Source organism: Anoplolepis gracilipes, chromosome 6 (assembly GCF_047496725.1).
Source record: "Anoplolepis gracilipes chromosome 6, ASM4749672v1, whole genome shotgun sequence".
NCBI lineage: Eukaryota > Metazoa > Arthropoda > Insecta > Hymenoptera > Formicidae > Anoplolepis > Anoplolepis gracilipes.
In genome coordinates this window covers 6,885,683-6,899,280 of record NC_132975.1, presented here as the reverse complement: position 1 = coordinate 6,899,280, position 13,598 = coordinate 6,885,683, and the positions used below count along the sequence as shown (strand labels likewise).

Sequence of the window (13,598 nt, the reverse complement as noted above, 5' to 3'; positions counted from 1 at the left end):
TTTCGAAGTTTTAGAGAAATTGCTGGAATATCAAATCTCCCATTTCTCTTTCACTACTCTTTTCACTTCTTCTCTTTTTCTTTTATTTCCTTCTTTATATAACATATCTTTGTTCTGTATATAACTTCTTTGTTCTATATATAATTTATATTTCATACGATATATGTTAGAAAGAAAGTATTAAAAGACGAGAAGGAAAATCCATTTCAAAAAGAAACTATATCCATGGTATTTTTTAAATTTATAAATTTATAATTCAAAAATTTACAAATTTAAATTAATAAATTTACTGCATTTTATAGTGATTGTTAAAATTATTAATGAAAGTGGCTTATATTTTTAAATTTTGATATGCTTAATAAATTTGCAAAAATACTGTTTATTCACAAATATTATTTATAACTTCTTTATTGATTTATCATTATTATCATTATTCTATTATTCAAAGTAAACATATAAATTTAAAGATGTTTAAGTGTATATAAAGATAGTTTATTTTGGAATACATGTGACATTTATCCGACTTACATTCTCATTCTGAACGGTTCACTTGGTGACACGTGGCATTATTGCACATGTGCATCGTATTACTCGAGCGAAAATTTGTCCTAATCGATCAGAACTCCGTTCACTGGCCGGATGTAGTCCTACGAGGAGGGAAAGAGACTTCCAGTCGGGATCGCAAAGTCGGTTTCCCTCTCCCTCTCCCTTTCTGTCTCTATTTATCTCGTCCTCCACCCGGTTGATATATCGAACAGGAGTTTTTTCCCTTCTCGAAAGAAGCGCGCGGCTGTCTATTTAAAGCGGCAGGGTTTTATTGTGTATTCAAGAGGAAACGATACATTATCGAACAACCACCTAGTATGGATATACCTTGAAGTCGTGCCATCGGTCGACGTCGCTTCTACGACGTTGACGCAATTTTTGGCGAGGCTCCAAAAACTCAAAAGAAATATCGGCATCGACTTTAGAAAAATTTAGTATTTTTTAACATAAGCCGCGTTATTCCTGGCAATCCTATCTATAGAGTAGGTATGTTGTTTACTCTTTAAAGGTTTTTTTTTTTTTTATTACGGTAATTTAACGCCATAAAAGAACGGCTTTTTAATTGGGGTCATAGGTGACTCTCCAAAAAAAGACTCAGATCAAAAGAAAGTTTCTATTATTAGACATGATTTCGTGAAGAAAGAATTTTATTGGAATTTTATTTTTGCTTATCAACCTGTAGTTAAGCAAAGTTACTCTTAATTAAAGATTTGTTTATTTTACTTTCTCTATATTTAAATTCTCGTAAAAAAATATCATAATATTATGGATATAATATAGAGAAGATATTCTAGAATTATCTTCGTGTTTCTCTTTTTTTATTTACATCTATGTTTTAACTTTTTAATTACTTTAAAAAGTACGTATATTGGTTCGTATAAAATTTTATCTTATTATTATTCATGTTACATCTATCTGAGTTTAATTATATGATGTATACGAGCGGCGCGTTCTGAAAATTTTGGATGTAATTTGAATCTCCAGGAAGTTATTTCCAATTTGTTATCGATAGTGTAATTCGACTTATATTTCCTGCAATCCGTTTGAAACTAGTCAAACTTTCGATCGAATAGAGATAGGAAGGTTTAGTTACAACTGCTCGCTTTCGTTCTTTATCCTTTATCGGACAGAAGACAAAGTGAATAGTTAAATTGCTAGTAGCAATAGGAAAGACTTCGATATTTCGTCGTAAGATCGATTGCTTGACTGCCCCCATACCTTTGCACTTCACTTTATTCTATGACATGTCGCCAACTTTCATAAGTTACTTCAATATTTTTGAAACAAACGGTATTGTCCGAGACATAATATAAAAATATCCACACATACATAGTTTTGATAATCTGAAAAGAAAATATCTACTTATTTGTAGATAAGGAATCTTTTAAATCTAAATCTGGATAATAAAATATAACAGAGCAATTTTAAGAAATTAATTTGATTAATAAATTTACTAAAATTTTACTAAAAGAAACTTTATTTATTATATTGAGACTGATATTTTCCATGACATATTAAATCGTTGAAATATGATATGTATGTATATCTAAATGCATTACATTTTTCTTCTTACATTACGGAGCTATAAATTGGCGTTGATTGTTCAAATATATCAAATTCCTTGTGTGCAAAAGCAGCAGTATAAATCAAGTAACTCGACTATGACATTGATTGGATTGGGCAGGGGATCAGAAAAGTTTGCGCGCGATCGCATTTCGGTTTCTTGCAATACGAGAAAGTTGTTTGATTGGACCCTTTAGTTCAACTCTATTCCAATGCAATGTTATTTTCTATAGTATAGCTAGCTGAAAGAGATTTTTGGTTACTTTTTCCGACAGCTAATCTTCTTACGTAGAATCAGGGCGCAAGTTGAAAAGGGGCTTATGCGTGACAAAGCTCATAGTAAAGGAAAGTAGGAATACCGAAGAGAGGAAGACGTGTGGTGCGACCTAAATTAAAAATTTAAATATCTCCACGCAACATCCTCGCGTACATTTATATACGTGACACGAAAGACACAGATACGACACAGGGCTTAAGATTAGTCTAGAATTTTAATTAGAAAGAATTCCAAATGTAGCTTTTAATTAATCCTGTTTTTACTAGCTGCATAAATATTGTTCCATTATATTTAATTATTTATAGATTGAAATAGATATTAAATAATTTTATTTGTGATTGATCATATCTAGAAAAGATGAACATTTTTAATAACAGTTCTGCTTTAATATAATTGACTTAAGTTTGAAATAAAAATAAGACCTAATCGGATTTTCGCTCAAATGCGGTCTATTCGTTTTGTATAATATCTTAAAATATTTTCTAGATGAAAAGTTTTTCTCCAAGCAATTTGGAGAAACTGTTGTAATTAAGCCGTGAAATATTAACCACTGCTACCTAACTACCCATATAGCACTAAATCAACCAGATCTAGTTTTCAGCAGTATTATACATACAGCTTAATTGTGTGCAGACTAAAATTCGTATTCCTATCATAAATTTAATGGTGAATTTCGCCCTTAGCAGCGAAATAACATTGTATGTGTGATCTTCATTTAAGATAAATTAAACCCGAAATTACAATCATATTTTATATTTAATCTTAAATATGAAGTATAAATAGAGAAAGAGATTTTTAAAAATTGCCAATTGTAATTGTTTATTAAATTTATTTAGTTATGTTCAATCTAAACATAATTCCTCTTATTTTCTGTATAGATTTGACTTGTATACGTTTTATATAACGCCTATAAAATTGTCATTATATTCTTATAAGAAATACATATATATTTTTTTCCAAAATCTTTACACTGTTTGTAATAATTTAAAATTGACACGTATTTTTTTTAATTATTTATCAAATTTAAAAATCTTATTTATTATAAATTAAAAATAGTTAAAATTAATTTATATTTTTCGTTAACAATTTTTTTTTAAAAGATCCGAATCGATAAGAAAGTAATATCGACAAGCGAATGCTTCGGTGATATTGCACCGCATTCTGTATGCAACATTTGACACGTCTGAGAAACACTCCAATAACTGAAATGAGCATAGTAAAGCGAGAAAGGAAGTTTCAGAAAAAGGAAAAAGAAAAGTGCAGGTCACCGATGCAAACAAATGGAAATAGCGATGCTATATTTCCGGATACGCATGGGTATTATGGAAATAATGCAAGATTCTGTTGCAAGTCTATCATCCGATTCCATCAAGCGCGATGTCGTCCGGTTGTTTACGAGCCTCAGCTTGATCCTCGAGAGGCATATAATTGACTTCTGGAGCGAAATTTTCCGACATAGGAGAAAAGCCATTACCGATTCGATTTCCATGAAGTGATAAGTTGATATTGATCTGTGGCTCGCTAACGGTGCTTCTTTCCTGCACTTCCCCGTCGATATCTTTCCGGATTAATGCGATTGAATCCCATCGCGGTTCCCTGCAGAACTTAAGCTTAGCGTTGTAATATATAGGAACTCGTGTATAGCGTTGTAATGTATAGGAATCGTCCTTTCTACGAGTTTCTTATTGCTATAATCGACACGATCAGATCGAACATTGACCAGTTGATCTTATCGGTTTCTTGAAAAGAAACGAACAATTATTTTATTGTCACACGTTTATGCATTAACTTCATGATACTCTTTTTTTAATTATAGCATTATAATTTTAACAAGAAAAGTTACTATATTATAAAGTTGCTATATATGTTGTTAAGATTGTATCAAATCCAAATAACTTAGTAATTAATATAATAATATAAAAATATTATTGAGAAATTTGGAAGAAATTTCTTTTTTTTTTACATTTTACAATTTTACATTACAAAGAGATGTTAACTGCTTAAAATAAATCAGATAATGATGATTATTATTTTTTTATGAGTAATTAAATTACACAGGTGATAAAATTTGTTTATTAATTAAATCATTCATTAATTAAATTAATTATTTTATTTAATAATATTAAGTTGATTGAGTATTATGTTTAAAATTCATTTTTATTTACACAATATATTGTAGTAATATCAAATGTTAGCTTTTCTATAAATTTGTCATAAAGTAGTGAAAGTCAACGATTCTTGGGACATTTTCAGTAGTATAAGTCAATAAAATGCAGAAGCCATTCCAAGGGATATAACTCAATTCTATCAGTTCCATCAGTAGTATAAGTCTAGCAGTATAAACAAGTAGTATAACTCAACCTTTGGATTTATACATATTTTAATAAATTTGCCTAATGTTGCTAATAATAAATTAATGTGTGCTCTGCCTAATTATTAATAATATATGTTATAATTTAAATTTAACATAAATTTAACTAGACTGAGATTATAAAGCTACAATCAATATCGAAACAACAATTATGCCACTGAGTATCTCTCTGTTTTTTAAATATTGCCTAATGTTGCTAATAATAAATTAATGTGTGGTCTGCCTAATTATTGATAATATATGTTATAATTTAAATTTAACATAAACTAGACTGAGATTTTAAAGCTACAATCAATATCAAAACAACAATTATGCAACTGAGCATCTCTCTCTTTTTTTTAATATATTGATTATATACGTATTTTTTTATAAATCCAAAGATATTATTTATTAATTAGATGCGATATATGTGATATCACAAATTTAAGACACTTTTCCACTCTAAAATATTATATTATAACAATAAAAAATATAAATGCTACATCTCTCGTTATTTACGGAAAATGTTAATAATATTACAAGCACGATAAAAGAAAGGAAAACAAGAATGTTTAATTATAATAGTGACATGATGATTTGTAGCAACTGATTGCAAGTCTTACCAAATCTCTATTGTACATGTCGCGAGTTAATGTTAGTTGGGATCATCATTGCTCATAATTCATCCTTATCGCTCGGCTTATCTCGTTGCAGGAAGCTGCTTCAGGCAACGGTAAGGGCCAATCGCACGGGCCATTTCATGTGGGTGGGTAGCGATTCGTGGGGCGCTAAAGTTCATCCCGTCCGAGATCAAGAGTTCGCGGCGGAAGGTGCCATCACCATCCTGCCCTATAGAAACGCTCTCAAAGGTAAAGGACTCCTTGCTATGCTCGTGTGACCCTATTGTAATCGGATTAATTAAGAGAATGTTTACCTCAAGTTTCCTCTGAATCAGGAGCAAACAAAGTAATAAGAGTTGAAATTGATCGTTTTCGTATATAAAGTAAGATATTAAACTAGAAGAAATGTGTAAATATAATAAGAATGATAAGAAGTAAATAGGAGTAAGCTTAATGAAAAAAATAAATTAAATAAACTGCATTATATATAAAATAAATAAAGATAAAAAAAATTTACGATTAACAATTTTATAAAGAGAGGGAGAGAGAGAGAGAGAGAGAGAGAGAGAGAGAGAGAGAGAGAGAGAGAGAGAGGGATTCAATCTTTGCAGCCAAATTAAAAATTTGCGTTAATTGGTATATAATATTTCTCTAAAAAATGGTTTATCTTGAGAATAATATTTTAATACTATTACTTATACGCATTCTATAATTTGTATTTTATCAACGAGTCGCAAATATTGAAGAATCCTGATATATTTTATTATACATAAATTTGCTAAGAGATACATGATATAGCTGATTTTTTGATAGTCGTATCAGTTCGATTCCTTTATTCCAGAAAACACGTGCTCGTCAGAGTCTGAGCTTTAAGAATACCGAATATTCTGATACAAAAGGAAACGCGCGTATCAAATAACGGCATGAAAAATGTATATACACGAAAGCTTTCATATGTCAATGTCATTATATCGCATAAAACGTAAAAAACGTAAAAAAGCTGTTTTCATAGTAATAATGATCTTTCCGACAAGAATGATCTAATAACTTTCGAAAAAAGTGTGCATTTATTTCGTTCTTTTAGCATTTGTTTATTAGAATAAAACTGATATCTCGTTTTTAGTGGAGTAGAAAGTAAAATAAAATTTTGAAGCTTTTTTTAAAGAAATAAAATCTTTATAATAAAATACTTAAATTTTAAAAGTTTGTAAATTTATAATAAAACCAATAAAAATTCTTCTAATATAAAAAATTCATTTAATTAAAATGTTAAATTTATTTAATTTGTTTGACTTTACATTATATGTATATACATATATATTCAAAGTACTTAAAGTGTTTAATTTTATTAACTCTTTTGGTTCTTAACATCTGATTCGCTTTATCGTGCCATAATTGAGTTTCCTTGTTATCGGAGTTGCTTATTATGTAACTTAGTTGCCATTGTGTAGCGATATTGTTTCTACTTTGACTTGATGTTCATTAATCTTGCACGACAAGTGAGTAATATTTTGCGCCACCGATTATGTCGCATCACCCACGACTCATCATTAGCAATGTTATCTGTGTATGTTATACGTACATATATGTAATTGCAGATCGAAAAAATAAACGCAACAAGCGGCACTTTCGTTTCGTACCAAGTAATTAACAGGAGTGTCGAACTGTCGTTAGTCGGCCCAAATTATCAGAAATTAGTCTTTCGAGTATCAAAAAAAATGAAATGTTCATTAATTCTATAAATTATCAGATTTGAAAAAACAAATGTGGTGAGATACAAAGAATACAATTTTTGCGATTGCTTTGTCATCGGATTTTAATTTATATAATTTTCTGAAGTATTTACCAATATTTTCTCATTTAATTAGATTTTGCAAATCTACTTTTGATCGAAACAATAATGAATAATAATAAAATAGAAAATAAATAAATGATAAAATTAACTGAAATCTTAATATATTTAGATTATTACTAACAAAAATTTAGATGTTATAAACTAATGGATTTAAAAATTTAGAAAGTTCTTGAATGTATATAATCAAATATCTTGTTATGTATGCCTCACAGACACACTATAAGAAGTTCAAAGTTTAAAATTCAATAAAGTTAACTTTCTCGAATGAAGTGTTCTTATGTATTTCAATTTTATCACGTCGAAAGATTTTTCCAACGAAAAAGCATAATGCATCGAAGCTATTGAACGATTCGACTGTAACAAGTATGATTCGATTCTGTTGTAGGTTTCGACGACTACTTTTTGAACTTGCGGCCAAGATTGGGCGACGAGTGTCGCGGACAGTCAGAGAACAATGTCCCTCATAAATTGTCGGGGAAGATAGTGAATTGTCGGAATATCTGGTTCCAGGAGTTCTGGTCGCAGCATCACAAATGTACTTTCAACGTGAATGCATCGAGCGACGTGACGCGCTGCACCGGCGAAGAGATCCTCGTCGATTACGAACAGGAGGGTTTGGTGCCTTTTGTCGGTAACGTATAGAATTTTCTTACCGTCATTTATACTTTTCGAGAGAGAATCATCTGTTTCATTTTTATGTCATACAGAAAATTGTAAGAAAAATGAATGTGATGGCAGCTATGATTTATTTCGATAGCAATTGAAAATTGCCTTTTAGCATTATACCTTCTAGTTTCGCAAATCTATAATGATCGAAATTCACGTATCAACTAACACGATAAATTTTTAATTAAATTTTTTTTCTAAAATAAGATAACTCATTATTTGAACTGGAATTTACTATTCTAATGTTTGGAAATAATTTTATTCGCTATTAATTTTTATTAAAAATTTAATTTAACTTTTCGACTTATCATATTATTTGATTGTATGATTAAATTATCCCATCAATTTTATCATTCCAAATTGATAAAAGAGAATGTGTTATAGATAAACTGTTCTCTTTCGTGTCATGGCAGTTAATTAATTACGGAAAGCGCAAATTGTGCGCGAGAGGGAACACTCACGATCGTTTATATCCCAAAGTGCGAAAGAAAAGATTAGTGCGAAAGGTAGGGCGAGAAGTAAGACGAGCGGAAAGATAGCTATCGAACCGGAGGAAGAGTGAAAGGAAGAGAAGCATTCTCGGCAACTCTCCAACTTTTCGTCACTCTTCGACCATTTTTCTAGCCCAAAAACAGAAACGGGAAAAACTTGACTGCCTCTGTGCGACCGTAATTCCAACAATATATGACGAGACTTACGTCATTCGGTGAGATAACTGCGTGTCATCTCAATCGATTATTTACCGCGCGATTTCCTCTTATCAGGACGTAACTGCGAGGTCTCTTATTTTATAAATTATCCACTTCATTCTGCACTATGTACACGTGATAATTGACGTGATTCTAGTAATATCTATATTTCCTTATTCACGAAACGTAGAATTTTGAAAAATATAAATATAAATATTAATTTCAGATTTCTTTATATATACTATATATATATATATTTTTTTTTTTATTTATCTGTAAGTATTTGCCAATGTTTGCAATTATGTCGCAGCTGACTACAGTTCGTGATGATTAGATTGCATGTTTCCGATGCAGGCAGGACAAACTTTCATGACAAACTTTCGCGAAGCCGCGACAGGAGAAAACAGAGGAACAGCGACGCGAGTTGAGAAAAGCAATTTTCCTCCGCTATAGTTTTTGCGTTAACAAATACGTCCGGTGCACCGCCACCGTGTGATGGCGCATGAAAAGTTGTGCAAGATCAACGTTTACCTAGATCACTTATATCGGCTTTTTCTCTTTCTGTCTCTCTCGCTTTTTCTTCTTTTCTCTACTTTTTTTATTTCATTCTTTTAGAGATAAATAACGAGGTCTTTTTGAAACGATTGGAAATTCTGCACAATTGAGTGCATCAATGATAGATAAATCTTGTAAATCATCTTATTAATTACGCCCGAGGCATTATTTTCGCGAGCAACAATTTATGCTTCCATCTTCAGAGAGCAAGGCATTCTCTTTATCCCTGAATAAATAAATAATAGCTTGCCATTGTATACAATAGAAAACAGAAATCTTTGAGATTGATTAGATTGAAGCAATAAAACTTGTTCGATTGAGCGAAGTATGTTTGATAAATTGAAGAAAAATTGGAATTATATTTTATTACGAGCTTTTAATGAATTAATATCGTGAGATGGAATAAAAATATTCAGTAGTTACATGCAGTGATATAAAGGCTCTTATTATTATTATTAATATTTATCGAAAAAGGATTCTCTCTTTGTTTTTAGATATTCTTTTTTCCTCGAGAATTATTTCTTATTTTACTAGGATCTTAAATTATCACATTTCCTCAGATTTCATGATTAAACTCAGCAATTTTTAATACTTTGAATTATTTACAAAAATTGTCAAAAATATTTAAAATTTAAATATAATTCAAATTCAATATTCAAATTTAATAAAATTATATATATCCTTACAGTACATGATATCTATTTATTTAATTTCTTATTTAAAATCTTTTATACATAATGTATAAATCAGATACATAAATAGTATGCATTTGCTAAAGAATTGCTCTATGTGAAACCAGAATTTTTTAAATCATTTTTAGTGGATGCGGTTTACGCCATGGCACACGGTGTTCATAATGTCATCGAGGAAGAATGTGTAAATAATCTGGGTACCTCGCATTATCTTTGTGAGGCTATTTCACCAGCACCGGACGGTCCGCGACTTCTCCAACATATTCGCAATGTTAGTTTCATTGGTGAGTTACGTCAAATTTTCTTTAAATAATTTTTAATCTACCAATATATTTTTAATTTGAAGGAATTTTTTTTTTCCTCTCGATAATTCTTATCTTATTTTACTAGAATATTATACATATTATATCATATTATTCAGGTTTCTGATAAACTCAGTAATTTTTAATACTTCATTTACAAAAGTAGCTAAAAACATTTAAATTATTCAAATCTAATTAAATTATACACATCATTATAAAATGAGATATGCGATAATATATACAATTTTACTTATATTAAGTTATATCTTTAATTACATAACATCTGCGTGTATTTAAACAACTGAATGTATCTTGCGCGCGTATATTAGCGTTTTTTTTTTTTTTTATGTGTTACAGTATCGATTAATTGGTCAAATATTTGTTAGCGTTGCGTGTCTCGAATGCAAAAAAGGCCGTTAAATTAAGAGACTCAAACAAATCAATCAATTGTATTTGCGAGAATTCTATGTGTGCCGAGCTGCGACTGCGTCATTCCCCATGTATGTATAAAGCGATCTATCAGTGACGTCAGAGGGTGGCAATCTCGACGCCCCATCGATATTGCAATTAAAACACTTTCCCCGATTTCATGGCACGTAACACTTTCACGTTGGTGTACTGTGATACAATTAAGACTGTCCCTCGTTACGGCGCACTATCAAGTGGCAATGCGATTATCCTGACCATCCATTCCATGATCGCGTGTCAGGCAAGATTTATCGTAACGATTATCGCGTAAAACTTTTTTCCTCCCGTAACTTTTCCAATATTTTCATAACGCCATTGATTCATCTTTTAATCCTGCGTTATTACGTCTTTGTTCACTTCCAATCCTCAACGCATTAACTTTTTCTCTCTCACTCCGTCTCTCTCACTCTTTACTCTTTCTCTTTCTCGCTCTCAAGATTTCCTACAGTTTATATTAATAATTAAAATATCTGATCTCAAAATAGAGAGGGAATGCTCATTTATCAATATTAGCAATATAAATGGAGATTAATCTTCAAAGTAAACTGCAGAATACATCAAAAACTAATATAACAGTAATGTATATTCTTTGCTTAATCTCCAGCCAATATTTTCTCAGCACAGCTTTAACTTGGAGACGTAAATACCAGGTTGTTTACATAAAAGTAGAAAGTGTTAACTAAATTGTATAAAAGTATATATGTAATAAAGAATAATATATAAGTAATATATAAGTAATAGAGAACTATATTTCTTAATCGTTAAACAATTTACTTTAATCAAAATACATATACGTACTTTATCTTAATATTTGAGTTTTAAAACACTTGAAGATGGAAATATTAATCTTATGACAAGTAAAGATTTATATTTTTCGTTATAATTTTCAAACTAATTTCATGAGAAATGAGATCCTTTGGAGGTCTCGTGTACTATGTTTTTAAAAGAAATCTTGTAAAAGTTAAATTAGAGAGTTTATTTACTCTATAAATGTTTCTACATCAAATCTAATTGCAGAAATGTTTCGATATCTATAAAAAAATATTGTTTTCCCAATATATTACAAATATTTAATTTTATTTGTTACACTTTTGATGTAAACAACTCTACAAGTGAAACAATAACGGAAATAAAAATATCAACTATTGAAAACGCTGGAATGATTTTATAGTATTTTAATTATTTAGATTATTGCGTGCTGAACAATATACGAACCCAACGTGCATCAAGTGCCTCACATGTACTCTTACAAATATAAAGCACAATGAATTGTATTTATACATTGTTCTCAATAATTGGGTTTTTAGAAAGAAACTTTTAGCCGCGGATACAAGCTCTCTGAAAAGAGTCTGATTTAAACTTTGTGGCGTTATCTGGCTTTCTCTCAATCCGAAGAAAACCGCGCCCTCGGTTGTTTAACCTCCGAGAGAGAAAGGCTATGCATCTCAAGTACTCTCATTTTTCCTCGCAGCATTTTCACAGATAAGCTGACAATAAAACCGACCGTATCAAAAACGAAACATTTCACTTCATGTTGCCCTTTTTTATTTTGCTCTCTTTTTTTCCTTCTTTATTCTGAACTTATATTATATTTTCTTTTCGTTTTATATCACAAGTTTTTAAACAATGTTTTTATAAAACTTAGCAAGTGTTTATTTTTGATAAATATCTAATACAAAATTTGTCTGCCTTCGTAAAAAAAAAATTTATTCCTGCCTGCGACGCAGGTAAATATGAACAGAGACAAATATTATTTAGAGGATGGGAAATCTGCAGATGGTACAGAATGAAAACGAATGCATGATCTGTTACTACGCGCGTGACAACGTTATCCAATCACTTTTAAAAATAAAAGTCCTACTTACAGAAAGATCGCATCTTTTTTTCGCGATATTGCGAGCTTGTCGCTCGAACTTCATTACATTCAATAGCAATTTGAATTACGAATCGTCGTAATATGCTTATTGATAAATGAATGTGTGAAACATAATTTTCTGACCAACGCGCTACTTTTTTTATATGCTGTAATAGTGACGACAACTTGACACAAGCGTCATGAACTTGTTTAAGCGCTTTACGTAATAAGTAAGTTCGCGAACAGCGCAAATCTGGCGCGCTCGCACGCGCGGAATAACAATGTACATGTATTTTCCTTTGTCAAACTTATTTGCTAGCCCTGACGATCCCATACCTGTTTACATCCCTGTTTATATTCGTACATACATATATTCTGTGCCACGAGAGAAACGAATAAACTTCTAAACGTGAATTTTACAAAACTAAGTGTGCTAGACTTCTATAGTTATATTTCTTTGTCGAAAAAGATTGTGATGATAAAACAATAACTTAATAAGAAAAAAATATATATATTATTTTTAGTTTTAATAAAATCTGCTAATAATATAGAGAATAATAAACGAAACTAATTATCATACTATTCTATATCTGATAATACATTTAAAAATGAAAAAAATGTTTTATCTACAATTTTATTATACTTATATATATAAACTTATTATTTATATTATTAAAATAAGTTTTTAATAATTTATTTTTATAGATTTAAAATTCCTATAATAATAATATTTATCTTCTATTATAAATACTCCATTTCAGAAAAATTAAATTAAAAAAAAAAGAAATAGCAATAAATTTCATTTTATATTTGTCATGAAATCCTATCACTCTCTTCATATCTTTCATTATAACGTGATTTTGGACTCATTTTCCTGGTTTCATCATGAGAAATAAACAGAAGTCTTAATGAGAGATTTAACTAGGCAAAGTACGAAAATTTTAGGGTTTGCTTAACGCTGAAGATAATAGCGAGAAAATATTGCTACATTATTGCCGCAGCTTTCGTAATCTTTTCTTCGCTTTTTACCGTGATTACCACGCTCTTGCTTCGCGATTTTTTACCCTCATAGTTGCTCATAATTTTTCCACCCTTGCACCCTAAGCTCCCTTTTCTCTTCGACATCGCCGCCTGTTCAACAACCTACTTTTTCTCGCGAG

At 30.3% G+C, this 13,598-nt stretch overlaps 1 protein-coding gene across 9 annotated transcripts in view; it reads left to right on the top strand.

Annotated features, from left to right (window-relative positions):
• Positions 1–13,598, top strand: part of LOC140666700 (metabotropic glutamate receptor 8) — a 111,834-nt gene that overhangs the window by 85,344 nt on the left and 12,892 nt on the right. For all 9 annotated transcript variants that reach the window (XM_072894180.1, XM_072894177.1, XM_072894179.1 and 6 more), the window contains 3 exons: positions 5,451–5,605; positions 7,597–7,842; positions 9,942–10,097. In XM_072894180.1, the coding sequence (XP_072750281.1) occupies positions 5,451–5,605; positions 7,597–7,842; positions 9,942–10,097 (557 nt within the window). The remainder of the gene's footprint in view (positions 1–5,450; positions 5,606–7,596; positions 7,843–9,941; positions 10,098–13,598) is intronic.